General features: G+C 57.0%; 5 protein-coding genes and 2 non-coding genes across 8 annotated transcripts; 2 read left to right on the top strand and 5 right to left on the bottom strand.

The window, feature by feature from the left end:
* The first annotated feature begins 2,005 nt into the window (after positions 1–2,005).
* EIF3G (eukaryotic translation initiation factor 3 subunit G) lies at positions 2,006–6,372 on the top strand. Its single transcript, XM_063111971.1, has 11 exons — positions 2,006–2,076; positions 2,204–2,250; positions 2,732–2,815; positions 2,923–3,011; positions 3,157–3,216; positions 4,144–4,248; positions 4,342–4,531; positions 5,317–5,424; positions 5,558–5,694; positions 5,777–5,883; positions 6,280–6,372. Exons 1-11 carry the CDS (start codon positions 2,057–2,059, stop codon positions 6,293–6,295), a joined length of 963 nt encoding a protein of 320 aa, XP_062968041.1. The 5' UTR covers positions 2,006–2,056; the 3' UTR covers positions 6,296–6,372.
* A 60-nt stretch (positions 6,373–6,432) lies between these two features.
* P2RY11 (purinergic receptor P2Y11) lies at positions 6,433–9,021 on the bottom strand. Its single transcript, XM_063110885.1, is given in 3 exon segments — positions 6,433–6,712; positions 6,714–7,750; positions 8,975–9,021. Coding segments are annotated over 3 exon segments (1,098 nt in total). The 5' UTR covers positions 8,994–9,021; the 3' UTR covers positions 6,433–6,670.
* Positions 9,022–9,353: 332 nt separating this feature from the next.
* On the bottom strand, positions 9,354–13,456 carry PPAN (peter pan homolog). Of its 2 annotated transcripts, none has more exons than XM_063110883.1 (12): positions 13,374–13,456; positions 13,117–13,287; positions 12,206–12,307; positions 11,961–12,011; positions 11,683–11,853; positions 10,978–11,054; positions 10,675–10,782; positions 10,450–10,573; positions 10,291–10,369; positions 10,070–10,199; positions 9,833–9,990; positions 9,354–9,751 (listed from the first exon to the last, which is right to left on the bottom strand). In XM_063110883.1, the coding sequence occupies exons 1-12, from the start codon at positions 13,389–13,391 to the stop codon at positions 9,513–9,515; spliced, it is 1,428 nt and encodes a 475-aa protein (XP_062966953.1). In that variant the 5' UTR covers positions 13,392–13,456; the 3' UTR covers positions 9,354–9,512. The 2 variants fall into 2 exon arrangements, with proteins under 2 accessions (XP_062966953.1, XP_062966954.1); XM_063110884.1 differs by having other exon boundaries at positions 10,675–10,779.
* Positions 10,860–10,939, bottom strand: LOC134389874 (small nucleolar RNA U105B). Its single transcript, XR_010024828.1, has one exon. It is a non-coding gene; the product is annotated as a small nucleolar RNA U105B (small nucleolar RNA).
* On the bottom strand, positions 12,073–12,159 carry LOC134389864 (small nucleolar RNA SNORD105). Its single transcript, XR_010024820.1, has one exon. It is a non-coding gene; the product is annotated as a small nucleolar RNA SNORD105 (small nucleolar RNA).
* A 4,706-nt stretch (positions 13,457–18,162) lies between the features above and the next one.
* On the top strand, positions 18,163–21,565 carry ANGPTL6 (angiopoietin like 6). The gene is made up of 5 exons (XM_063113151.1): positions 18,163–18,738; positions 19,540–19,717; positions 20,281–20,468; positions 20,548–20,818; positions 21,375–21,565. Exons 1-5 carry the CDS (start codon positions 18,163–18,165, stop codon positions 21,563–21,565), a joined length of 1,404 nt encoding a protein of 467 aa, XP_062969221.1.
* Positions 21,566–21,851: 286 nt separating this feature from the next.
* On the bottom strand, positions 21,852–26,242 carry SHFL (shiftless antiviral inhibitor of ribosomal frameshifting). The gene is made up of 8 exons (XM_063112881.1): positions 26,053–26,242; positions 25,452–25,575; positions 25,250–25,299; positions 23,787–23,825; positions 23,453–23,602; positions 22,822–22,925; positions 22,549–22,703; positions 21,852–22,084 (listed from the first exon to the last, which is right to left on the bottom strand). Exons 1-8 carry the CDS (start codon positions 26,071–26,073, stop codon positions 21,852–21,854), a joined length of 876 nt encoding a protein of 291 aa, XP_062968951.1. The 5' UTR covers positions 26,074–26,242.

Genomic DNA, 26,242 nt, shown 5'->3' with positions numbered 1-26,242 from the left:
ATCACACAGTAGTACCCTATAAAAATGTACAATTATGTGTCCATAAAATATTATAAAAAAGAACGGGAGAAAAATTTAAAAACATTAAAGATATATTTACATGTTATATCTCACATATATGACATAAATGCATATTATATATGAATATATATATAAATTATATAAATTGTATATAAATGATTTTATATTTTTATATATTTCTATTTAAATCACAATAATAAATACACATGGTAAAAATTTTAAATACAGCAGCAAAGTGCAAAAATAAGCTTTTTTCCCTTGATGCTTACATTCAAAAACATTTCTCACCAACAGTTTCACGTATTTCTTTCCAGAAAGTGGTTTGCGTCTATCTGCATATCTATGTGCTATTAAAGATTTACACAAATTGTTTCTTACGATATATGCCATATTACATTTTGCTTCCTCCTATTATCTTGGAGCGTTTTTTTGTTTTGTTTTTTTAACATGAGCACACATGTTACCTCCTAAAAGACTGCATAGCATTTCACAGGTTATGGCATAGCATACATTGATCTATTTAACCAGCCCCTGAGGATGGGCAGATCAGGGTTTCCAGTTTTTACTACTATGGACAATACTGCCTGGGCATCTTATTCTCATCTTTGCATACATTTACAGATTACTCACAGGTTGAATTATTAGCTGGCTCAAAGGAAAATTCACATGTGCATTTTAAGTTTAGTAGATGTATGATTTCCATCCAAAAAGCTTGCATAATTTCACGCACTAACAATGTGTGTATCTGTTTCTTTATATCTGTCACTGGATAATACCAAATTTTTAAAGTTTTTCCCATCTGCTAAGCTGTTTGGATATTGTGTTGTTCGGAGTAAATTTGGGTAAACTTGTACAGATGTTTATTGGTCCTTTGTACAAACTTTATAGTTTCATCCATATTGCCAGACCACCCTCCTGGAAGTCTACAGCAATGTACCCATCTTTCTTTAACTCACTTTCCCAGCTGCCTTCCTGGACTGCTGCTAATTCTTTCCCTTCCACTCTGCTCACCACAGGTTTCCATAATAATCTTTCTCACAAGAAAATCTGGTCACCCTGGATGGCCACTTAAAACACTTCAGTGACTTCATTCACACCCCCCAGCCTACAGGATAAAGAGCATAATGTGGTTTAGAAAGTCCTTTATGATCTGGTTCCTACCTCTTCCCAAATGCCCATTAATTGAGCACTTACTATGTGCAGGTGCAGAGTGCAGACACCCTGTGAGTGCTGGGACCCCTGAGGTAAACAAAGAAGGCATATGTCTGCTTTCTGTAGCTGACAGTCCAGAGCAGTGTTTTTCAACTTTTTTTTTATTACCTCCCCCCTAAGAAGAAAAATGAAATTATTTTGAAATTGAATTTAAATCAATTACATTAATCTCAATTTAATTACATTAGGTTTCTCCCTAATGATAGAAATTAAATACTTAGGAATAAGATTTTGTCTGATAGGATTGGCGTTAGAGGGTCGCAAATATCTAAGGTTTTCTCCTCTTCCCAAGAACCAATTTTCACCCCCTTGGGGAGCCACAACGCTCCCATTGAGCGTGTGTGTTCTTAGAAGGCGAACTGGGCAATATCAGAGAGCCAAGACTGCTACAAAGGAAAGGACAATAGCTGAGGGGCCATTTGACATCTTCATCACCCAGAGCAGGAAATCAAATCCCTCCCCAGACGAGGAAGAACAGCCCAGGCAAAAGTGTTTGTTCTCCTGAGCCTCAGTTTCTTCAGCCGCGAAATGGAAATGATCCTTTCCGCCTCACAGTGCGTGGCATACAATAAGCCTCCAATATGTGAGCTTTGTTTTTATTACTGAATTTTTTATTTAAATAGAAGGTTAATGGGAACAGTACGGTTGGGTACCAGCGCCAGCCGCACACACAGACAGCGCCTCCATCTCCGTCCGCAGTGGGGCGCTGTGGGCGCAGAGACCGGGCTACTCTAGGCGATGGCGGCGGCACCGGAAGTCTCGTTCTTCTCCCTCCACTTCCGCTCTTTGCTCCGGGCTTGGGCTGCGTGAAGAAGACTTTGCGATGCCGACTGGAGAGTTTGAGTGAGTCGGGGGCTGCGGAAGGGGGCGCCGGGAGGCGGTTTGGGGTTCGAAGAGTACCATGAGGCGTGGGTGCGCTGAGGCCGCGGAGGCCAGACCTCGCTGACTTACCCGGAAACTGTCCCCGCAGTTCGAAGCCCAGCTGGGCCGACCAGGTGGAAGAGGAGGGAGAGGACGGTGAGTTGCACCCGGTCGCGCCGGGTCACCGCGGCCAGCCCCCAGCCCCGCCACCCTGCACCCCCCGTCACGGCCTGCTCCTGCCCCGCGCCATCGTCATGGGGGCCACCCTCTTGCCAACCCCGGTTGTTAACTGGCCAGTCCCTCTTTCTCCCTTGCTACTGCCCAGGTCCTCGCAACTGCTCTGCCACTCCGGGGAGGAGCTTGTAACAGCCTGTCTCCTGCCGCTGTACTAGCGCCTGCTTGGCTTTATGGCCTGCCCCTACCTTCATGCCAGGGATCCCCTACGTTTTGCCACTGCTTGAGGTTATTACAGCCAGCCCTGAGTCCCCACGGGGCTGTCCCAGCGCCCTGCTTGGCCAGCCCTCTGCTCTTGGTACCGCCTTCCTTAGATCCTGGTGTGAGTGTCACCCCAAAGTCCTTCCAGCTCAGCTTGGGAGCCCCCCCCCCGCAGCTGACCTCTCCACACTCCCTCTGGCAGATAAATGTGTCACCAGCGAACTGCTCAAGGGGATCCCTCTGGCCACCGGCGACACCAGCCCAGAGCCTGAGCTACTCCCGGGAGGTGAGTGACGATTCCACTCCATCCCTAGGCTGCCTCTCTCCCCAGGCCGGTTCCTTCTTGTCCCCATTACCCAGGGCTCTGTTCCCCTCATCTTTTCCCCTCTCCAGCTCCACTGCCGCCTCCCAAGGAGGTCATCACCGGGAACATAAAGACAGTGACCGAGTACAAGGTAGATGAGGATGGCAAGAAGTTCAAGGTGAGGCTCGGGGGAAGGGGGGAGTGCCCTTGTGGTTGGGGATGCTTAGACCAGGAGGGGCGGCGTGTGGTGGCTGGGTTGGTGAGGAAGATGCCCTGGTCCCAGGAGGCACAGGAAGCCCTCCCCTCCCCTCTCCCATCCACAGATTGTCCGCACCTTCAGGATTGAGACCCGGAAGGCCTCAAAGGCTGTTGCAAGGAGGAAGGTGAGCCCGTCCATCCCTGTTTTGGGGGCTCCCCCAGGGCTGCGCCAGAGGACCTGGGAATCCTTGTTCCCAGGGCCTTTGTTTTCAGAGATGGCGTTTAACCGTTTGCACCTATTTTGTTGAAGCAGAACTGAGGCCTGGAGTATTTGCACTCTCTTGGGGTCCTGAAAAGTCCAGGGTGCCTGAGTGGGTGGGATTAGGTTCTTGAAGGGAATTTTTATTTGATTTTTGGTGGCTGGCTGGTATGGGGATTCGAACCCTTGACCGTAGTGTTATACATAACACCATGTTCTAACTGACTGAGCTAACCGGCCAGCTTGGTGACGTTAGATTCTTATTCCCTTTGGCCTGTCCACCTGGAGGAACCCAACCAAGCCTTCCCTTGAGGTCATCATAACAGCTCTCGTTTACCCAGGGCTGAGCGCTTCTGGAAGAAGCAATAGCAGTAGTGCCAGGCCCCACACCCAAGCACTTTGCGGGAAGTGTTTTCTCATTCAATCTGCATAGAAGCTCGGGTTGGTGGGAAGCATCTATGGTCCCCATTTTGTAGGGGAGGGAGCTGAGCTTAGGTGGTCTGCCTAGCTGAAGGCCCCTCACTGAGTGACCCCTGCACGTCCCTGAGGTCCACCGACCTGCACAGGCCCCAGGAATGGTCGGTTGGTGCCCTTTCCCCTACTTAGCCTCCATTCCCTTGTCTGGAACATGGCTCTCAGAGCCATCCCTGTCTCCTGGAGCTGGTGGGCAGCCAGGGCCTGGTGCGCACTCAGGAAACGGGAACTGTCACCGTTACGGTTATGGGAGGTGTTTGGGGAAGGTGGAAAATGGGGTTCAAGGCTCAGACCGTTCAGGGTTGGCATTTGTAGGTCTGGGGTGCTCCAGTGTGGGCTCCTGATTCCTGACATGTCTTGCCTCCCTCCCTGAGCTCAGAACTGGAAGAAGTTCGGCAACTCAGAGTTTGACCCCCCAGGGCCCAATGTGGCCACCACAACAGTCAGTGACGATGTCTCCATGACATTCATCACCAGCAAAGAGGTACGTGGGACAGTGGGGCAGGTTTGGTGTCCGGGGTGTTGTTGGCTGGGACGCAGCAGCCCCCCTTGAGCTGCACTGCCCACCCCCCGCCAGGACCTGAACTGCCAGGAGGAGGAGGATCCAATGAACAAGCTCAAGGGCCAGAAGATCGTGTCCTGCCGCATCTGCAAGGGTGACCACTGGACCACCCGCTGCCCCTACAAGGACACGCTGGGGCCCATGCAGAAGGAGCTGGCCGAGCAGCTGGGCCTGTCCACCGGCGAGAAGGAGAAGCTGCCAGGAGGTGTGGGGCCTGGGGTCACGCCGGTGGGCCATTGTGGGGGGCTTGTGCACCCGTGGGAGAGTCCTCAGCTGTCACCTGCTGTCTGTGGCTGTCAGCTCCCACAGTACAGCATCAGCACCACCAGGCTGTGGTGGCCCGTGTTTGTCCCTGTCACCCTTGTTGGGGGTTGTGCTCCTGTGTTCTTAAATGTGTACATGCCTGCATGTGTAACTACACCACGTATGGTTGAGGACGGTTGTACCCCTGTATGTGTGGCTTACCAGCTGTGATTCTGCTGGTGACTCTGTGTGATGGTTCCTGACTTGGGTGGGCTGTGTCTGTCTGCCCCAGGATGCTGACGCTGGCTGTGTGTGTGTCTGCGTGATGTGTCTGTCTGCAGTCTGTGTCTCTTGCATGATTTGCTGGTGGCCAGTTTGAGTCTGGGCAGCCTGCTGTGGCTTGCATGCACAGTGCACTTGTCACCTGGGAGCTGTCCCCACCCATAGGTCACGTTACTGCTGTCGCTGTCCATTGTGAGGCTGACGCTCCTCTAGCTCTTGGCACCTGTGACCACATTCACCCCTGTGGGTTCTCACTCTGCCAGTGTACCCAGCAGGATGCTTGAGTGCTATTGGCTTCTTGGATGTGACCTTGGTGTCACTGTCGCCACCGAGGCTCTGGCTCTCAAAGGGACCAACAGGATGCCTGTGGCTTGGCAGACATTGCCAGAGCTGGGCCCTGGGGCCCGTCTCTCCCTCTGTTTGCCCCAGGACCAGGCTAAACTTGACTGTGCTTTTGGTTTCCAGAGCTGGAGCCCGTGCAGGCCACCCAGAACAAGACAGGGAAGTATGTGCCACCGAGCCTGCGTGACGGAGCCAGCCGCCGCGGGGAGTCCATGCAGCCCAACCGAAGAGGTGAGGGGTGCTCTGCTGCGGGGCTGGCAGGTGGACACCTCCCGCGCGAGGCGCCCTGTAATTACCCCTGGGGCATGCGCATTGGGGTTGGGTGGGGCCTCCCCCTCAAGGCTGCCTTGCCTCACCTGCACAGCCGACGACAACGCCACCATCCGCGTCACCAACCTGTCAGAGGACACACGTGAGACCGACCTGCAGGAGCTCTTCCGGCCCTTTGGCTCCATCTCCCGCATCTACCTGGCTAAGGACAAAACCACTGGCCAGTCGAAGGTGGGTGGGCGGCCACTGGGGTGGGCTGGCGTTGTCTGTCCCAGCTTGGGCCCCCTGACCCTGTCCCTACTTCCTCCCCCAGGGCTTTGCCTTTATAAGCTTCCACCGCCGAGAGGATGCTGCACGCGCCATCGCCGGGGTATCCGGCTTCGGCTATGACCACCTCATCCTTAACGTTGAGTGGGCCAAGTAAGACCCCTGCCCCGAGCCCGGGTCCCTCTTCCACCCCTGCCTCGTCACAGCATCATAGCTGACACTTGGGCCGACTGTGGGCCCCGTGCTGATTTAATAGTCCCCAAGCCTGTTTTGAGGTGACGGTCCTTTGTTATCCTTTTCAAAAACCTTGCAGGCGGGCCAACAGGCACCAGGTGTCAGCTGCTGTGCTGGGGCCCACTGCTAGTCCCCAGCAGGGCCTGGCTGGTCACTGCCGGTCAGGCCCTGTCTGTGCTGTGGTCACCACGCTGCCTCGTCCTCCCCCACCCCACTGGGGCCCCACGTGTGTGTGAGGGTCTTGGGATGTCCTTTGTAGTCTGAAGCCCTCCACACTTGCCATCCTCGCCACCTCCTCTCTCTCTCTCTCTCTAGACCATCAACCAACTAAGCCAGCTGCTGCCATTGCTCGGTTCCAGGACCCTCGGCAATAGGGGGTGTCCAGGGCAATAAAGAGGCTCAAAATCACCCTATGCGTGTCCTGTTTATTCTCATGGGCTTCGCACCATATGGTTGTGAGGCCAACCCCGTCCCCTCCCCCCAGGCACAGTTGTGCTCCCTGGCCTGGTGGGGACCTCAGGGTCAGTGCTGTGGGTGGGAAATGCTTCTGGTTGCTCCAGCCATGGCTCTTGTTAGTCCCTTGCTGGCCATGACCACAGGCCTTTGGGGGAGGAAGTGGCACCTCGGGGTTGGGGCCTGCTGTGTTCCAGGTTCTCATTCTGCTGCAAGTCCCAGCACCTTGTGAGAAGGCTCTGGATAGGCCAGGTCACGAGGTCAGCTCAGGGGACCGGGGCTCTGAGGTTTTTGGGGGTGGCTTTGACATCTAGGGGCATGGCTTGGCCAAAGCTCTCGGTGTCCCCTGGATCCCGGCACCCCCTCCAGTGAGGGCAGCATTGGCGGCAGCAGCCCAGGCTGGGTGCCACGGCCATGTACAGCAGTGGGTGGAGGCAGATGGCCAGGGGCATGAGGCCTCGCATCACCTGGTGGCTCACATATAAGCCCAGCTCCAGGGCCTCCTGGGCCTGGGTCTCATTTGCAAAGCCTGGGCAGAGAGCCCTCCAGCGCTGCCGAGCATGCACGTTCAGCACCCGTGTGACATGGTAGGGCACGTAGGAGCTGGCATATAGGGCTGCACCGCTGGCCACCAGCAGCACCACATGCAGCTTCTCAGCCGCCCTCATGCCGGGGCTGCGCAGCACGGCACGCACGAGGGCACAGTAGGCGGCCAGCGTGAGCAGCAGTGGCAGGCCGCAGCCCAGTCCCGCTAGTGCCAGGCTGTAGGTTCGGTAGGCCTCGAGGTGGCTGTCCCCTGCAGTTCCCACGCACTTGATGCTGCCTGTGCCCACCTCCTGCTTCAGGTGGGAGAAGCCGAGCATGGGTGCAGCCAGCAGGGCTGCCAGGGCCCAGCCAGCAGCGCTCACAGCCCAGGCATGCTTGGGCTGCAGGTGGCTGCGGGTGAAGAAGGGGTGCACGACGCCCACATAGCGGTTGAGGCTGACGCAGGTGATGAAGATAACGCTGCCCTGCAGGTTGCAGATGAACAGGAAGTGCTCCAGGCGGCACAGGGCTTCCCCGTAGCGCCAGTTTTTTGGGGGGTAGAAATAGGCCACCAGCGGGGGCAGTGTCAGGGCATAGAGCAGGTCGCTGACTGCCAGCTGGGCTGAGAAGACCACGGCTGGGTACCACGGGCGCTGCTCTCGGGTGATGAAGCGGTACAGGGCCAGGCCGTTGCCTGCCACAGCCACCAAGAAATCAGCCAGCAGCACGGGCCACAGGAAGCCCTCCTGGAAGCTGTTGAGGATACGGTCAGCAGCTGCCGAGAAGTTGGCTGGGCAGGGTTTGGCACCTACGGGCAGAGGATGTCACCTGCTGAGCCCTGTCCTTCCTCAATGTGGCTCTTGCTGCCCTCAGAGCCCACGTCTGCAGCAACACCAGTCCCTCTTCATGAGTCCTTAGCGTGCAGTTTTGCTGAGTTCCCAGTGGGTCCTACACCCTGAGAACCTGCTGGGGTGAGCCAGGGGGTCACTGCTCTTGAGGGATGCATGTAACCCAGCACTAACTGCCCAGAGCTGCTGGGCCTGGGGTGGAAAAGCTGAAGCCCAAGGGAGTCCCCACCCCACTGCAGTCCTCCTCAAAACCCAATCCAATAACAAGTCCTGCCGGCTTCACTTCAGATCTGTCACTCCCTCCACTCTACCTGGGTCCAGCCCCCACTGTCTCCCACCTGGACCAGCCAGCGCCTCTGCCCTGGTCACCCGCTCCCGCCTTTGCCCTGAGTCTATTCTCCCCACAGCCACCAGAGGTCGCCATGAGCGCTTGAACCAGGTTCGGACCCAGGGCTCGCAGCCCTCCAAGCGCCCGCCTCGGGAGAGCCTGTGCTATCTCACAAGGCCCCCCAGGAGCCCTCCCTCAACCCGCGCTCCCCAACACTCCCTGCAGCCACCCCACCTGGCCTCCTGGCCACTCCTTAAGGCACGTTCTGCAGCCGGGCCTTTGCTCTAACTGTTCCTTTTGCCTGAGTCACCGGCCACACGTGTCCTAGAGCCTCCCTACCTCACCTCCTCCGGACTCTGGTCTTGTCTGAGGAAGGCCCACTCTGACCACCTTAACAATGCGACCGCACCCCATGGTCCCTCCAGTCCCCCTTCCCTGCTCAATTTTCCACAGCCTGTATCTTCATGAGAACATCTCTTCCAGGAGGGTGGGAGCGTTCCTTTCCTGACCACTAGTGGCTTCCCAGTCCCCACAACAGTGCTGGGAGACAGCATGGGAGAGCTTGTGCCCTGGGGTTGGTGTCCTCTCATGCACTCCACCCGCAACCTGAGTTTGGAAATCTGAAAAATGGCCTGCTCCCTATCCAGCAGGAGGGCCACTGGCTCTTTGTGACCTGCACCGCCCCTCCCCCACACGCCAGACTGCTCTGGAAGTCTGTTCAGATGCAGGTTTTCGTCTATCTCCCCTCCGCCCACTGGGTATCAGCCAACACCACCGCCACTGCGCAGGGCTGAGCTGGGGGAGCCAGGCCCCTGGATGTGTCCCCACCTCAACCGACCCAGCACTTGCTCCTAACCTGACATGGTGGCCGCCATTGCCCAAGCTCAGCCTCAGTGTGCAGCCCACGTTGTCCCGAGGGGGCCCCTCCCCGGGCCACCAACAGCACAGCTGGCTTCACCTCGGCTGGCAGCTCCAATCCCAGCCTGCAGCACGGGTTGGGAACCCACCTCACTTCCACCCCGGCTTCCTTCCTCATTGCACCCACCCTGTCTGTGGGCGGGACCCATGGGGGTTGGGGGAGCTGAGATGTACAGACCAAGAACATCCGGGCCTGTTGCCCTGGCCTGTAAAACGATTCCACTGTGACCCAGGCTGGGGGATGGCACCCAGACTTAGGGTGGAAACCAGGTCAGACTTCCGGATGCTGCTGACTCATACCGAAAGCAGACGCAGACTCAAGAGAAGTTCAGGCATTTATTGGACTGGGGGGACTGAGAACATCCGCTCCTTTATGAAAGGAAACCGAGGGCACACCTGGAGTCCCAGGTGAGAGCCCAGGACAGCATCTCTCGGGCCCCAATCTGGGGCATTTCATCCACGGCTCAGGATTGGGCTCAAGCCACTCTCTTCGGTTGCCGTGGCCGGCCTCGCCTGCGTTCCTGGGCAGCCCCTCTGAGCCCTGGCTTGGCCTGGTTTCCCCAGGGCCTGCCCTTGGACTTTGGAGGCCTCCAGTCACCCCCTCGACCTCTGCTGTGGTCTGGCCTCTGTTCCTTTGGCTTCCGATCCTTTACCTGCTGCTTCTTGCCTGGACGCCCGGTGAGCCGTGTCCGCTTAGCTGTCCTGGGAAACATGTCTGTGGGGAGAGACTGTGTCAGGGTCCCCACGGAACAAAGACAGGCCCTGGGCACCCAGCCACACCAAGCCTGCCACGAACCCTCGTCAGGCTCTGCGCCCACTGCCTGGCGGAAATACTCGGCCTCATCCTCCTCCTCCTGCAAGTCAGCCCCTTCTGCCTCTGGTGGGGGCCCAGGGTCCTCAGCGTCACTGTCCCCGTCAGCCCGTGCCCTCTTCATGCCTGCCAGGCTCTTCTTCCTGGAAGGGAGGAGCCAGTCAGGGTGGCAGCCTGCAGCGGGGACCCTGCCTGCCCTCCCACCGGCCAGCCGCTGCTGACTTGTGGGCCTCCCGCTGCTCCTGCTTGCGCTGGATGTTCCGGGCCTGCTGGTCCTGCCTCTGGGCCTTGAGCTGCAGCTTCTCCTCCTTGGCTGCCAGAATGGCCTGGAGCTCCTCCTCTGTCTTGTGCACTGAGAGGAAAGACATGTAGTTCGCTGAGACCCAGGCGTGCCCCGCTTCGCCAGCCTCAGAACCCCGCCCCCCACACCCCGCCAGCCTCACCGAAGCTGTGGAACAGCACATTGCCCTCCCCAACGCCCTCCTGGATCTTGATGAGCTGCAGTGTCATCCGAGGACCAATCTGGGGGGACATGCAGGAAGGGTGAGTCCTTCATCGGTGCTAGGACTGCCCGAGCAAGGCGCCCCACCACCGGGCCTCACCTCGGTGAGGCGGACTGCGCTCTGCTGGGCCCGCATGTTGCCGCGCCCCGCGATGGCCTGGGGCAGCTCCGTGATGTTGTGCTCGCCGTCAGGCTCAGCCTCGCTCTCTGACAGCCCTGCGCCCCTGTGCAGAGAAATGTGGGGCTCAGCAGGGGATCCCGGTCTCCCAGGACATTTCTAGGGTCCCCCGGATTGCAGTGATCTCCCACCCTATGCCCTCCTCACGTGGCCAGCAGCTCACTGATGTCCTGCAGGCGGCTCATGTTGGGGAACTTCTCCTGAAGAAGCTTCTTCATCCCACGACTGGCACCCACAGGAACGACTTTGATGCTACTGCATGGACCGGGGGTGGGTGGGGGGGGGACATTAGAGGTCATGAGCTCAGAGGTCAGCTCTACACCCCTCCCTTCCCACGGCGTGTCAGGGCGTTTACTTTGAGACTGAGCAGTCACAGAGTCTCAGCAGCAATATTGCCATCAGCCACACTAGGGGATCCCCAGTCTGCACACACCCCACCGGAGCACTCACTAGTGGCGGAAATCCAGCTCCTGAGAGTCAGGGTTGTAGTTGATGAGAAGGCAGCGCTTGATGGTGTTCAGATTTACCTGAGGGGAGAGGAAGAGCAGGGACGTGAGCTGCGCATGGCCTATGTGCTCCAGCAATCACACGGCAAGTTTGTGGGGGGTGGGGGGTGGGGGCTGTCACTGCTAATACCATGGAGGCTGGGAGGGCTGCAAGCAGCATCCATGGACTGCCTGGGCCACGGCTAGAATCCCAGTTCTAGGGCCAGCGGAGGCCACCTCCTCAGACTCCCCAATGACTGGCATCTTATCATAGTAAGCCTAATTTGACAACAGCTAGTGCTAGGAATTGGGAGCTGAGGCTCTGGAGATGACAGATTTAAAAAGTCCAGTCCTGTCCCCTTGAATCTAACTTCAGACTAGCAACTTCATCTATCAGCCTCAGTTTCCCTCTCTGTAAAACAGAGCCACAACAACAGATGCTACATTGCCCAGGCTCTGCCAGATGAGGAAGCAACTCACAGGAGTGTGGCAGAGGGTGGGGACAGCATTCTGGACACTCTTGCCCAGCAACACGGAACACAAGTGGGATTTCACCCTAGGACACAGCAGACCCTGGAGCCTCAGAGCTGGGAGGCAAGGACTGAGTGATCAATCCAAGGGCCTGTGGTACCTGCTGCCCGCCCCCTCCACCACACCAGGCCTGGCCCACCTTGTGCACGTTGATGGAGGGAAACAGGTTCTGGAACATGGTGGCCATGAGCTTGACGTGCATACCGTGGTGGCCGAAGCTGTTGAGCACCAGGAGGGGCGGGTGGGCAAACTGCTGTTCGTGCATGCGGTGCCGGCGCAGCGAGGAGACCACATCACGCACCAGTGTGTACTGCAGGGCAGAGCGAGGAGTGGGTGACCACCAACCACACGCAGCTGGGGCCATCCCCAAGCCCAGCTCTTACCCCACACGGCCCTCCAACCATTTCCACCCCTCACCTTCTTGATCTGGAAGGTCAAAGTGGGGCCTCCTGGGAGACGCATCAGCTTCTACAGAAGAAAGGATGAGCAAGGGTGGAGGTGTCCAGCCAGGGAGCAGGGGGAGTGGGAACCTTCGCCCCATCTCTTCAGAGCGTTTACTTTGAAGCCAGAATCATGGCAGCTCAGAGGCATATGGGTTCATCATGAGAGATGAGGGGAAGAGAGAGTCTGAGGGGAGATGAGGGCTCTGGGTGACTACTCACAAAGTAGACATTGGTGTCTGTTTTGCTTAAGATTAGGAAGTGTGTGACCCCAAGGGGCCCAGCCACTGCCACACAATCCTTGAGCGAATTCTTCTTTCGAACCTGGAAATTACAAAAATAAAAAGGAATGAATGTAGATATCTCTTATGTAGCAAAGACTACAAGGGTACTTAAACGAGTTCATGGAAGTTGAGTTAGCTCAGCTGGTTAGAGCGTGGTGCTGACGACCAGCCAGCCACCAAAAAAAAAAAAAAAAAAGGTCATGGAAAGATTCATATTATCTTCTAATTCTATTGCTCCACAAACTTTTTGAAGTATCTTTGTATAAGCTTAAGCTGACGATCCTGTTATGCTCTTTCTTGCATCTGACTTTGCCAAAAGTCCAGGGCAGCGGAATGATCCTGGTCTCTAGAGCCAATAAGACTTGAATTCCAACAACATCTCTGACCTTTGCTTACTGTGCACCTCCCCATCTGACAGATGAGCGAACAGAGGCCCAAAAAGTTTAAGTAACTTGCTCCAGGCCTTAGAGAGGAGCCAAGTTTCCAATCAGCTTTGCTGTCTCCAGATTCCTTTTTTTTTCTTTTTTAAAGATGACCGGTAAGAGGATCTTAACCCTTGACTTGGTGTTGTCAGCACCACGCTCTCCCAAGTGAGCCACGGGCTGGCCCTCAGATTCCAGTCTTAACCGTCACGCTTAGGGACCTAATTCAGCCCCAAACGGGTGAGCTCATTTGCGCGCCCCCGCTGCAACCCCACAAGGCCTTGAGGAGCAGAGACGCCGGTCCCTACGTGGGCCCTTTTGTCCAGCTGGAAAGCCTGAGACCTCCCGCAGTGTCCTAGAGGAAGCTGGCACTGCAGGTGCTTAGACGGTGTCCGGGGTGGGTGGAGGAGGGCTGGGTGCTGCACACCTGCAGGCGGCTGGCGGTGAGCGGCTCCATGACACGACGCACGTCCAAGCTGAGCTGCCCAACGCTGCGACCCGCGCGGCCCCGCGTGAACACGAACGAGTGCGGCTGCGCGGCGTAGGCCTCGAGGTTGCGGAGCCGCGCTTGGGCGCGCGCGCGCTTCTGGTGCCGGGACTACGGGGGGCGAGAGGCGAGCGGTGAGCGCCGCGGCCTCCGTCGGGACGCCGTCCGCGACCCGCTCCCCAGCCGCCGTGCCTTACCCGCCCCGACTGCCCCATACTGCCTTCTCCTCCACGAGGCCACCTCTGCCAGAAGCCTCTCCTGCCTCTTCCGGCGCTGCGCGGCTCACTTCCGGCGCCTGGGAGGTGTCACGGGGAGGTGGTTGAACGGCACGATGAGGCCATCAGACGAGCATGCGCACCAGGCGGCCTCGGAGAGCGGGGAGGGAAATCGCTGGAGGCGTTGCTATGGAGACACTGGGTGCCTGTTTCTACGGAAACCGGGGCGGGGCTTCGCGACTCCCTGCTTCGGAGAAAGTGATCGGCGGGTTCGAATCCCGCCTCTGCCCATTTCCTCCTGCTAGGCGATTTTAATAACCACTCTCTTCATTCCGAGGCTCTTAAAGTATCCCAAAGTGAGGATGAGAGTGTCCCCCGACTCGCGAGTTAAGACAGAGAAGGTCCGCACAGTGCTTGGCACACCGGCGCCAGGCCCTTGAGGAGCAGCAAGGAAAGGGAGTGGCCCCCGCGGCAGATACCCATGTTCACCCTCCAGCTCCTGCGCGCGGGCTGAGGGATGGAAACTCCACCTCACCTTCTGGAAACTCATGGCAAGGCGGGCGCTGGGTGAATAACTCACCCCCTCCCCCTTTCCGCTCAAGCTCCAGTTTTGGCTTCAGGCCTCTGGCTTCTTCCCCAAAACCTTGCGGTGGGGGAGAGACGCCCCCGCCCCGGACTGAACATCTGCCGCCCCCCAGCTCTCCCCTCCCCCAGCGGTCTCCCCTCCCCGTCCCCTCTTCCCGTCCCTGCGTCCTTCTCTTCCAGCCTTGTCTGTCATGAGTCGTCTCTTCCATCATCGGAAGTTGTCATCTTTCTGCTCAGTCTCTGTCCGCATCCCCTTCTCTCTTCTCAGCCTCAGCTCTCTCCCCATCTCCCCGTGTCTCTCCCCGTTTCCCTGTGTCTCTCTCCATGTCTGTCCCCATCTCCCCGTGTCTCTCCTCATCTCCCCACGTCTCTCCTCATCTCCCCGTGTCTCTGGCCATCTCCCCCCATGTCTCCCCTTTTTCTGTCTCTCTAACTCCCTCCCTTCTGTCAGCCTCTCTCTATGACTTATGAGGTTTCTTCTCTCTCTGCTGCCAATGGGGAAGCCGGAGGGGGCCGAGGGGCCCATTGGTGGGGGGGGCTCCAGCCCAGGCCCAGAGCCCAGCCTGGCAGCCTCTCCCAGATCTGGGATGAACATTTCCTCTTGCAGCCCTGGAGTCCACTCGGGTTACTCGGGAGTCCGGGACGCTGCAAACCGGGGGCAGGAGACTGCTTCCCCAGGGTGTGTCTGCGCGGCGGTGGGGACCCTGGGCCCAGGCTGCAGGGGGCTCTACGTGAGTCTCTTTGTACCTCTGACAAATGGCTGCATGGTTATCTCCCTCCGATCTGTCCCTGTGTGATTTGACTTGTGTGAAAACATGACCGGGTGTGTGGGAGACAAATGGACACATCCACGGTGTGCCAGAAGGGCATTAGGTGTGTCTGTGCTGGCCACGGTGTCACTTCGTGTCCCTGGGTGTGTGCATGTCTGACACACAGGTACAGACACACTCAGCGTCTAAGATGTTTTTCCCTTTAAGTTGTGCTGTGTGTATGTGTGACCATATTTTGAACGTACAGTTGTTACCTGAATTATGTGTGTGTCAGGCAAATCTGTGGACATTACATACCAATGCCATCTATCTTTGCTGCTCTGAGCACTGGTTTGTATGCTCCACTCCACATACTGGACTATGTGTGTGTGTGTGTCTTTGTGTCTCTTGTTACGCACACACCGCTATATACATGTGTGAGTTTGGAAGCCAAGCTACCTGGGCTTAATCCCATCGTGGTCCTTTCCTGGCTGTGTGACTGAAGGCAAGTTGCTCACCCTTTCTGAGCCTGTTATCCCTGCTGTAAAATGAGGCTACACACTGAAGCCAGCTCAGGTTGCACAGATTAAATGAGATGAAAGGTGGGCAGGGTTTAGAGCCAGGCCTGGCACACAGCAGGAGCCCGCTGATGTTCTACGTGGGGTATCAGCCAGGGTCCTGCCTGTCCACCCAGTGCCTGCAGCCTCCCACACTCTGTGCTCTGCTGGGAGGAAGTGCAGGGATGTTCAGGGCACTGACCTGTGTTATCAGGCTCTGGTAGTCTAGGCAGGGAGGTCTGGCAATTATGCCTGAGTTCTCACGTGGGAAATGCTAAATATTTACAGTTGGGGCTCCTGGGCCAAGTATCACAGCTCCACTCCCATGCTCTGGGGGCTGGGGGCTGGTTACCAAGCCCTCCTCTCTTCCCTTCCATCGGCTTCTCCCCTCCCCCAGCTCAGAGGCCCTACTAGACCCTCTGCTCCTCTTTGGACTTCTTGTGCCTGCTGCGAGCCTCGCTGGATTCAGAGTCTTGGTCGTGAGAGGTGAGAGTGTGAAGTGTAGGTGGAGATTGATTCTGTCTGTTGGGAGACCACTGCCTCAGCTTAACTGGGGGGCTTCCAGGCCTCCTCTTCACCCCAGGCTGAGAGTGTGAACATCAGGGGGTGTTACACACACTCTAGCTCCATGGGGCTTTGGTTCATCCCTGTTGTGGGTGGCCCAATGTCTGAGAACTGGGGACAAGGAAAAGAGCCTGGCCCACCCCGCCCTTTGGAGCTCCTGCTTGGTGTGTGAGTACAGTAGTCAATGTGCCCCTCTCCAGCTCAGAACCCTCCATGGCTCCCGCCTGATTCGAGTAAAACACCACCCCCACGGCCTCCTCAAGGACTTTGCCTTGTCACCTCCCTGCCCTAACTCCTTCTGCTTCCCCTTGCTCACTCACAGGCCTCCCTGCTGTTCCTTGGGCACATCAAAAGCAAAGTCCGACCTCAGGGCCTATGAACATACTCTTCCCTCTGCCTGGGATGCTCCCCTTCTCTCTTCTTCAGGTGTTTGCTCAAGTGTCACCTTTCAGGGGACCCTTGTATTTAAACCCAATCCCAGAACTCCCAGCCCCTTCCCTACCTAATTTTCTCCTAAGCATGATCATGCTCTGACCTATCTATCGACTGTTTTACTTACTGTTGCCCAACTAGAATGTCAACTCCACAAGGGCAGGGATTTTGTTTTCGTTAAGGCTGTGTCCCCATTGCCTGGAACAACCCCTGGCACCCAAGAGGCACTCAAGGAGTGTTTGTTGAATGTGTGAATGTGCCAACGTTGTGTGCTGATGAAGACTGCAGGTATGTGTCTGTGTGGCCACCAGGATGTGTGGGTTTGAATGCGGTGGAACTTGGCGCAGATGGGGGAGATGTGTGGACACAGGCACGCACATTCTGAGATGCTGCGAGTGTATAATCCCTGGTGTGTTCAGGATTGAAGGCATTGGGGGGCTTTGTGGACCCTGCAGGGCCACGAGTATACAAGTACACCCTCAAGTGAAGACACTTGTATGAGCTCACCTGTGTGAGTCTGCACAACAGTTGGGGGGCAGCGCAGCAGACCCTGGGGCATGTGGTTTTGGGGGAGGGGGTTGCTAGGCAGTTTTAGGCACTGGAGACAGAGCACTGAACAAAAACCCAGACTTTGCCTTGGAGAGCTGATATGTTTTTTGTTTGTTTTTGGTGGCTGGCTAGTACTGGGATCCGAACCCTTGACCTTGGTGTTACCAGCACTGGCCTTTAACTAAGTGAGCTAGCCAGCCAGCCAGGGAGCTGTTATTTTTTATTTTTAAATTTATCAATACACAAGCTAGTTGATTTTCGCATCCCTTCAAGGAGCTGGTATTTGGATGGGGAATAAACAGTAGCAAATAGGGCTGGCCAGTTAGCTCAGGTGGTTAGAGGGTAGTGTTATAATACCAAGGTCAAGGGTTTGGGATCCCCATACCAGCCAGCCGCCAAAACAACAACAACAACAACAAAAATGATGGCCAAAAAATGAGGCATCCACCGGCTGCTGTTGGGGGCCGTACATAAAGGGCGCAAGACTGGAGACCAGGGAGGCAGCTGCTGGAAGGAAATCCAGATGCTGTCTTGAGCTCGGAATGGGGGTGGAGGAAAGGGAAGAGGGGATGTGGAGGAATTCAGGGTCTAAACAGAACTGACAGGCCTGGCTGATGGCTTGGGTCTGCTGTGGAGGAGACACCGTGACTCTGGGGTTTTGGTCTGAGGACGTGGAGACTAGAGAGATGCGAAGACTTTGCTAGTGAGACCTGCCCTCACCCCACCTGCCTCTTCCCACCCAAGTCTCCCTGTTTTTGCTCCAGCCTCCCCGCGGTTCTTTTAATACATCAGGCGTGGTCCAGCCTCAGGACCTCTGCACTTGCTGTTCCCTCTGCCTGGTACACGCTTCTGTCTAGACACCTCTATGGCTTCCTCCTTCAGATCCTGTTCGCACCTGCCTCCTCTCAAGCTGCCCCTGCATAGATCCCCTTAACCCTCCCTCTGTTACTGTTAGCACTTAGCACCGTCCAATATACTCTATCAATCCTATACTTATTAAGTTTTTTCCTTGCCCACTGGTGCACGGATTTTGGGGTTTTGTTCCCAGTGCCTAGAACAGGCTGGCACACAGAAGATGCTCAATGCATGTTTGTAAAATGAATGCACAGACACGTTGTCCCGTAGGGCGCCTGGAACTCGGTGGAAAGGCCAGGAGGGGATCTCTCTGGGGCCCCGGAGGGAGGGAGATGGACACCGCCTGTGTGGACCCCGAGCCACGCAGCATTTCCCGCGGGGGTGCAGATGGGTCTGGCCGGCCGGGCCTGAGAGTCGGGGCCGAGTCTAGGCTCCCGGCTCCCACCTCCTTCTCGTTCCTTCTCTGCCTGCAGATCGGCCATGTCGGCCCCCCGGCTGCGCGCGCTGCAGCTGCTGCTCCTGCTGGGCGCGTTGTGGGCGCGGGCGGGCGCCCCGCGCTGCACCTACACCTTCGTGCTGCCGCAGCAGAAGTTCACGGGCGCCGTGTGCTGGAGCAGTCCCGCGGCCGCACGGCCGGCGCCGGAGGCCGTGAACGCCAGCGAGGTGGCGGCGCTGCGCATGCGCCTGGGCCGCCACGAGGAGCTGCTGCGCGAACTGCAGCGGCTGGCGGCGGCCGACGGCGCCGTGGCCGGCGAGGTGCGCGCGCTGCGCAAGGAGAGCCGCGGCCTGAGCGCGCGCCTGGGCCAGCTGCGCGCGCAGCTGCAGCACGAGGCGGGGCCGGGGGCGGGGCCGGGGGCGGGGGCGGAGCCTGCCGCCGCCCTGGCGCTGCTCGGGGAGCGCGTGCTCAACGCGTCTGCCGAGGCGCAGCGCGCCGCCGCCCGCTTCCACCAGCTGGACGTCAAGTTCCGCGAGCTGGCGCAGCTGGTCAGCCAGCAGAGCGGCCTCATCGCCCGCCTGGAGCGCCTGTGCCCGGGGGGCGCGGGCGGGCAGCAGCAGGTAACTTCGGAGCCTCCCTGGATGGCAGCCACTTGCTGCATCGGCTGCAAAATGGGCCTCGTGCAACCCCACGATCTCTTTATCTGCAGTTCCGAAATTCAAAACCCCCCGAAAATCGGATTCCTGCCCGCCCACTCTCATAATTTATTTAGGTCAAAACGTGACTGGTGGCTATGTATGGTCTTTACTTATCCACTTAATGTGAATATTCACAGAGTCCTGGAATTAAGCATATAATTATTATTATTATAGTTTTGGTGGCTGGCCGGTATGGGGATTTGAACCCTTGACCTCGGGTGTTGTCAGCACACCGCCACGTTCTGCCAACTAGGCTAACCGGCCAGCCCCTAATTAAACATTTTATTATCACGTAGATAGAGACCAGAGACCCCCATTGGGGCCGTTATGTAAAGTACATAACACTCCCTGTATCACTGTCTCGATCCCGCCGTGTTATTTCTGAGTTCTGGAACATGTCTGGCCCAGAGTTTCAGATGACATTGTTGCTACCTTACAGGATTGGTGGGAGGATTCAGTAAGTACAGAAAAGGAGACAAGCAGGAGGCTGAAAAGTACAGAAAAGGAGCTCCAGAGCAGATATTTAAGCCCAGCTCCATCTGCACTTGAAAGCCAAGAATTAGGCTTTTGAGAAGATCAGTCCTGGGACCAGGACACCCCCTTCCTGACCCCCAGCTCATCTGGGAGCAGGGAGATTTACCCACCATCCCTGGCCCCTGAGGAAACCGGACCTCTTGGGCTGAGGGTTAGTACAATCACCTCTGACTTTCTCGGTCACTCCAGGTCCTACCACCTCCCCTGGTACCTGTGGTTCCAGTCAGTCTGGTAGGTGGCACCAATGACACCAGCAGGAGGCTGGACCCATCCCCAGAACCCCAGAGGGACCAGATCCTGAGACAACAGGGACCATTGGCCTCTCCCATGCCTGCAGGGCACCCTGCTGTCCCCACCAAGCCAGCAGGTAAGATGCACGCAGGGCTGCTGGGGGAGTGAGAAGCCGAGGATTCCCAGTGCAATGTGGGTAGAGGGAAATAGAGGAGTCAGAATTTTAATGGCAGATCCCACTCATGGTGAGAGGACTGGAGGAAATGATGTTCTTATTCTGATAATGGAACAGGTAGATATGGTTCTTATTCTGATAATAAAAAGACCAATCTTCTTACTATGGTATGAAAATAGGAGAGAAGGTACTCTTTTTCTGATGAAGGGATGAAGAATTTAGGACTGCTACTGTGTTGAGAATTTGAGCTAGTTCAGAATGCCATGTTCAGGACTTATATTCTGGTAAGGAGAACATAGAATCAGGGTTTAAGAACCCAGACTCCACATTTGCTCTGGTGTTTGAAGAAGGACCTAGAGTCTTCATAAGGTAAGAAATTGGGCATCAGGGCTCTTATTCTGGTGAGGGAATGGGAGAGATAGGACTTTTATTATGGTGAGGGGACTGGCAAGAATCAGGGCTTTTACTCTGGTAAGGGATTGGTTGGCCTACGTTGTGCCTCCCCCATATCTTTGTGCCCACAGGCCCATGGCAGGACTGTGCAGAGGCCCACCAGGCAGGCCATGAGCAGAGTGGAGTGTATGAGCTGCAGCTGGGCCGGCATGTGGTGTCAGCATGGTGTGAGCAGCAGCTGGAAGGTGGAGGCTGGACTGTGATCCAGCGGCGGCGAGATGGCTCTGTCAACTTCTTCACCACCTGGCAGCACTACAAGGTGGCTGTGGCTGGGCAGAAGCAGAGTTGGTCAAGGAACTGAGCCTATTTCTGACCTTCTGGCTTTTCTGCCCTGCCAGGTGGGCTTTGGAGAGCCTGATGGGGAATACTGGCTGGGTCTTGAACCTGTGCATCAGCTGACCAGCCGTGGGGACCATGAGCTGCTGGTGCTCCTGGAGGATTGGGGAGGCCGTGGGGCACGTGCCCGCTATGATGGCTTCTCCCTGGAGCCTGAGAGCGACCACTACCGCCTGCGGCTTGGCCAGTACCATGGTGATGCAGGAGATTCCCTTTCCTGGCACAATGACAAACCCTTCAGCACCGTGGACAGGGACCAAGACTCTTATTCTGGTAAGGAGAGCTCTTATTCTGGTGGGAGGGTAGGGGTGGAATCCCTGTCCTGGTGAGGGAATGAAAGAAGGGGGGTAAGACTCCCCTCTGGTAAGTACCAGGATAAGCAAGCCTCTATTCTGGCAAGAGAACAAGGGACAGCACTTTTATTCTGGTGAGGGGATGGGGAGCCCAGATTCTTCCTCTGATGAGGCAATAAAAGTTAGGACTCCTGTTCTGGTGAAGGCAGAGGGTGAGAGCTAGGACTCTTACTCTGGAAAGGAAGTTGAGATTTTTTTTCCTGGATAAAATAATGAGCAGCAGACTCCTAGTTTTCAGAAAGGGTGAGAAGGGTTTTACTTGTACTTTGGTAAGGAGATAGGGAAGGAATTAAGGGTATTACTCCAAAGAAGAAAGTGAGGCCAGGGCTTCTATTTTGGTGAGGAGATGGAGGATCACGGCTTGTATTCAATGAGGATGGGGAGGCTCAGGGGATGCCTCGCAAAAGCCTTGCACTGTGAGGTGCTAGCAGAGCCTTTTATTCTGGTGAGAAGACATGGACTCTCTCTCCCATCAGGTAACTGCGCCCTGTACCAGCGGGGAGGCTGGTGGTACCATGCCTGTGCCCACTCCAACCTCAATGGCATATGGCACCGTGGTGGCCACTACCGCAGCCGCTACCAAGATGGTGTCTACTGGGCTGAGTTTCGTGGTGGGGCCTACTCTCTCAAGAAGGCTGCCATGCTGATCCGGCCCCTGAGGCTGTGACTATCTGTCCATCTGTCCCCCAGGCTCCAGAGCATGCTTGTCAGCTGGAGCCCAAGTTGTCTTGGCCACACCTCCTTGATGGCTCATGTCCCACAGACCTTCCCACTGTCGATCTGCTCCCCAGGGCCCCGAAAATGGGACCCAGGGATCTCACCCCCACCCCCAGCCAATATCTCCGACGCAGATGGCTCCCCAAGGGCATTTATATCTTGGTTTGAGCTCTTATTTTATAACAACACAAAGTAGCCACAGACCGTGTCTGTTTTGTATGTGCACCTGGCAGGGGTCACTCCCTGTGCCCGCCCTCCTCTTCCTCCTCCTCCTCCTCCTCCTCCTCCTCCTCCTTCAGGTCTTCCAGGATGAGGTTGTCCAGTTCTTCCAGGAGGCCGCCCTGGCTCAGGCAGGTGGCCACCGTGGAGCCACTGCTGATGTGGGGGTTGCTGGGATGGAGGACTTTGGGCAGGTGGTTCTGCTTCCGGCTCTTGGGGTGTGCGCAGGATGTCCCAGGTACATGGGGCTCTGGGGAGGGAGAGGTGCTGAGGTCATGGGGCTCGAGGTCCCCTCAGACTCTGGGGATGAGGGGGCTGAAGCCACGTGGGCTCTGGGGGCCAGAGCTACCGGGAATTCAGAGGTGTTGAAGCTACAGGAGACCTAGGGAAATGGGGGTCACCCGAGACTACAGGGGACAAAACACAGAGACCACAGAGGCAGAGGCCATGGGGACCCTGGAGCATGGGGCCACTGGGGTGAAACCTCAGAACCTCGTGGTCAAGCCCTCAGAGGCCAAGGAGACTGGGAGCCACGGAAAGCATGTGGAAGGAAGGGCTGCCACGGGATATGAAGTGGCCACAGACACTGAGGCTTCAAGGAGCATGGGGAAGGGGACAGAGACCTTGGTACTTAAGGCCAGAGGTAGATGCAGACTACTCAGGGTCGGGGGAGGCTACGGGATGCACTGGGATGACACCTGGTGGGGGCCTCACCTCTGCGGTTGTAGCAGTCTGCTGCTGAGCAGGAGTGGGTGTGGGTGCTGCGGCGATCCATGTCCCGGTCCCAGCGCGGGGGGAGGATCCGTGTTGGATACACGGGGAAGCCGCACCCGTAGCAGGGGGACGGGGACCCCATCTGTGCCCAGCCCCTGGGGGCGGGCAGGGCTGTGAGGGGCTGAGGGCGAGGCTGGGCCGGGGTGGGGCCGGGGCCAGGGCAGGGAGGGGCAGGGCTGGGGTGGGGCGGGGGGTGGGGGTCAGCACCCTCACCGGAAGTTGTGCCGACACTTCGGGCAGTGGAACTCAGCCAGACCCCACATCTTGTCGGCTGGCACTGGCTCGTAGCGCTTCCGGCATTTCCGGCACCGGGACACCTGGGGGTATAGGGAGGGGACAGAGGTTGTCAGAGGTGTCTGGAGTTGGGGTCATGGTTAGCTGTGTGCTGCAGCAGCTGCCCAACTCCATTTTCACTGACTTCACATTGGTAGCCTGATATTGACCAGGGTGGGAATATTTACACCATGGAAATTGGCAAACACTACAAATCTGTGCTCCCTCTCCTCCCTTGCAAGAGCTAGGTGAGCATTTGCCAGAAGCACACTATTGGTCAGGGGGTTCAGAAGCCAGATTTGGGGGTTTGGGGGTCAGGTTCGATTTCCATGGCAGCCGTCGAACTGTTGAATCAGGCTCTAGGGGAAGGGGTTGGGCTTCTCAAGTTGAAGGTCAGAAGTCCAGCTCTGGATCGGGGGTTGGGATCGGAGATGGAGGTTGAGCTATGAGGTTGGAGGTCAGGGGTTAGGCTCTCAGGGGTTGGTGTCCTTAGGTCAGAGGTACAGCCACTGAGGAAGGGGATCAGGAGTGGAATTCAGGATAGAATCAAGGTCAAGTTTTGGGTTATCACCTCCTTCCGCTGGGGCACACGGCGCCACCAGACATGGTCACAAGAGGAGCAGGCGAACTGCCGGTCAACGGCAGGGATAAGGTCGTCCTGGGCACGCTGGAACATGCGTAGGTTGGCTTCCGTCAGTGGCAGGAGGGAGGTCGCCACTGCCTGCGGAATGCAGTGGGTGGGGACAAGAGGGGTGTCACCCCTCCTCCACCAACAGAAACATATGTCAGCCCTCCTCTCCCTACAGATGCCTCCTCCTCCTGCCACTATGGATGTCCACCTCTCCCCCAAGGCAAGTCCTCCTCCCCCCTCCCACACCCTGGCCTCCCACTAGCCACCAACTCACCTGGATGTCCTGGTCCTGCTTCATGTCCTCTGGAGGGTCCTGGGTGGAGACACCAGGGGCTGAGACTGGGGATGGGGCTCGGGCCTCTCTCACCCTTGTTTGCTGGGGGAGGATTCCCTGATCTGGGGCTCTCGGATGGTGACGCAGGGTCCTGTCCCATATGAGAGTGGGATGTCCCTAACTCACCAGGAGATACAGCAGTGCCCACTTATTGAGAGCCAGGTGTGACCTCATAGCAGCCCTGAGAGGTCGGCACACCTGTTATCCCCATTGCTCAGGTGGGGAAACTGAGGCCCAGAGCTAAGGGAGCACTTGCCTGAAATCACCCTGAGCAAGTGTGGTGGAGCAGGCCTGGATCTCATACGCTTCCTTGCCTGCAAACACCACACACGTTCACATTGTCGCCTCTTTGAGGCTGTGTGGCTTTAGGCTAAGTGCCTGGGTTGGGGATTCAGATAGATGTAGGTTCTAATCCCGGCTCTATCACTTCCAGCTGTGGGAATGTGGGCAAGCCACTCACTCCCCTGGGTCCCTATTGAGGGGCATCTAAGAGCCTACGCTCTGACTCCAGGTGGCCAGGGTTCAAATCCCAGTTGCCACCTGCTTGCTGCAGGAGCCTGGCAAGTGACTTCATCACTCTGTGCCTCAGTTTCTTTGTCTGTAAAATAGGGACGATAAATAATACAGCCTGTCTCATGGAGTTGCTGTGGTATGAAATAAGTCGATTCCTGGAGTCTCGCCACATGGGAAGTGCTCAATCAATGCTACCCTTTGCGATTATTTTTATCGTACCCTTTATATATAAGTGTAAAGAGTATAATACGTATTTTATTATACTCTTTAACAACTCTGTGTTGCGCCTTTCAGGCAGGTAAAATCCAGCCTACTAGCCACCAAAGCTAAGAGGCAAAGTGGTTCTCCTGTGCTTCAAAGCCTTCATTCATTCATTCATTCATTCAACACATGGGCTGGCCTCCCTTTCTCTCCTCCCACACCTCCTGCTCACCCCAGCCTTTCCTCCTGTTCCAGGAGCTGCCACTGACAGGTCCCTTCTCACCTTTGCTCACACCATTCCCTTTCCCTGGACGACCCCTGTCATCCATTCACTTCCTCTTCCATTCCCAGGGCTCACTCCTCCCCATCCTTGAAGTGTCGGCATCACCTCCTCCAGGAAGCCTTCCCTGACCTCTCGGCCTCCCCTACGGTGGCATTAATCCTGGTTCATTTCACTGCCTGGATTTCTTGACTCTTTCCCACATTTAATACAGTCAGCACGTAATGAGCGCCTACTGTTTGCTCCCTGGCCAAACACACAATTGAGAGGTGGAAAAGTGAACGGGGTTGGATGTGTTGACTGACAGTGCCCAGTCGCTCCTCATCCGGAGGGGGTCACCATGGATGGCGCGGGTCCCCTCTGCTCTTCCTTCTGTTACCCAGTCTTTTCAGGAGAGGGGACAGGTTACCTGGGCATCCAGGTCGTTACTCAGTTCCTGTCCATCTCTCTGCTTTACTCCTGGTGGGAGAGTAAGTGTAAATGAAGGGCCCTTGAAGAGTCTGTGGGGTTCCAGGCCGCGCAGAGCAGCAACGCAGACCCTCCCAAGGCTGGGACCTCCAGGGCAGATGATCTCAATCCTGTCCCGCACCGCACCGGGACCACCAGCTTACCGTACACGATGGAGCGACCCACTCCGGTGTGGTCGCTGTCGAATTTCCTCATCAGAGCCCCCGCCTTCTTGGAGGACACCTTCCCATGAAACTTCTCCCGGAGGCGCCGGATGCTCTTCTCCAGCTGGTTGGGGACAGGGGGCTCCAGTGGGGGGGAAGGAGAGGAGCGATCGCCCCTCCCCCATCTCTAGGCATCCTTCTACCGGCCTGAACTTGACCCTTGGTTTTGGCCTCCGCAACCCTCCCCCCGCCCCCGCCCCATCCCTCTACGGCATTTCCTGGAAAAAGCCAAAGTCCCCACAGGGCACTGGGGGAGGACGCGGACTGGGACGAGCGTCCCAGCCTAGCGGGGGATGAGGCTGGCCAGGTAACCCCTGGCCTCTAACCCTTGACCCTGCAGCCCCCGCTTTTCCTCGCGGAGGCCGCATTTCGCTCTGGGGGATCTGGGGGTCAGTCTCCTCTCCCAGGGAGGCGAGCGCCAGCCAGGTGGAAGGTCTGGGCTTCCGATGGGGTCCCCGGGAACTGCGAAGCCCCCTGCGCGTCCCCAGCCCTTCCTCGGCGTCTGTCGCGGCCCCCCGGCCCGGCCGGAGCCATCTCCTACCTCCACACCTTCCTGAGACATGGTGACGGCGGTGGCGACGCAGGTCCCCGCGGGGGTCCGCACTGCGCGGCTCAGCCGCCCCCTACCTGGGCGCGCCCGTCGGTCCAGCAGCCGCGCAGGGCAGGGGGCGGCGCCTGGCGGCCAGCTCCGCCCTTCCTCCCCGGCCCCTTTCGCTTTCGATTCGGGGGGG

Source organism: Cynocephalus volans, chromosome 10 (assembly GCF_027409185.1).
Source record: "Cynocephalus volans isolate mCynVol1 chromosome 10, mCynVol1.pri, whole genome shotgun sequence".
NCBI lineage: Eukaryota > Metazoa > Chordata > Mammalia > Dermoptera > Cynocephalidae > Cynocephalus > Cynocephalus volans.
The sequence above is the reverse complement of the archived record's forward strand: the minus strand, read 5'-3'. Positions and strand labels throughout refer to the sequence as shown.

Excerpts from the sequence above, each read along its gene's own strand:
- ANGPTL6 (XM_063113151.1), top strand. The coding sequence starts at position 18,163 with ATGTCGGCCCCCCGGCTGCGCGCGCTGCAGCTGCTGCTCCTGCTGGGC. Across the intron at positions 19,718-20,280 it reads TGTCCCCACCAAGCCAGCAG|GCCCATGGCAGGACTGTGCA; the intron begins GTAAGATGCACG and ends TTGTGCCCACAG. Across the intron at positions 20,469-20,547 it reads CCACCTGGCAGCACTACAAG|GTGGGCTTTGGAGAGCCTGA; the intron begins GTGGCTGTGGCT and ends CTGCCCTGCCAG.
- PPAN (XM_063110883.1), bottom strand. Across the intron at positions 12,308-13,116 it reads TCACCGCCAGCCGCCTGCAG|GTTCGAAAGAAGAATTCGCT; the intron begins GTGTGCAGCACC and ends TGTAATTTCCAG. Across the intron at positions 12,012-12,205 it reads CAGACACCAATGTCTACTTT|AAGCTGATGCGTCTCCCAGG; the intron begins GTGAGTAGTCAC and ends TTTCTTCTGTAG.
- SHFL (XM_063112881.1), bottom strand. The coding sequence starts at position 26,073 with ATGTCTCAGGAAGGTGTGGAG. Across the intron at positions 25,576-26,052 it reads TGTCTCAGGAAGGTGTGGAG|CTGGAGAAGAGCATCCGGCG; the intron begins GTAGGAGATGGC and ends GTCCCCAACCAG. Across the intron at positions 22,704-22,821 it reads AAGTGTCGGCACAACTTCCG|GGGCTGGGCACAGATGGGGT; the intron begins GTGAGGGTGCTG and ends GCCCGCCCCCAG.
- EIF3G (XM_063111971.1), top strand. The coding sequence starts at position 2,057 with ATGCCGACTGGAGAGTTTGA. Across the intron at positions 2,077-2,203 it reads ATGCCGACTGGAGAGTTTGA|TTCGAAGCCCAGCTGGGCCG; the intron begins GTGAGTCGGGGG and ends CTGTCCCCGCAG. Across the intron at positions 5,695-5,776 it reads AAACCACTGGCCAGTCGAAG|GGCTTTGCCTTTATAAGCTT; the intron begins GTGGGTGGGCGG and ends TTCCTCCCCCAG.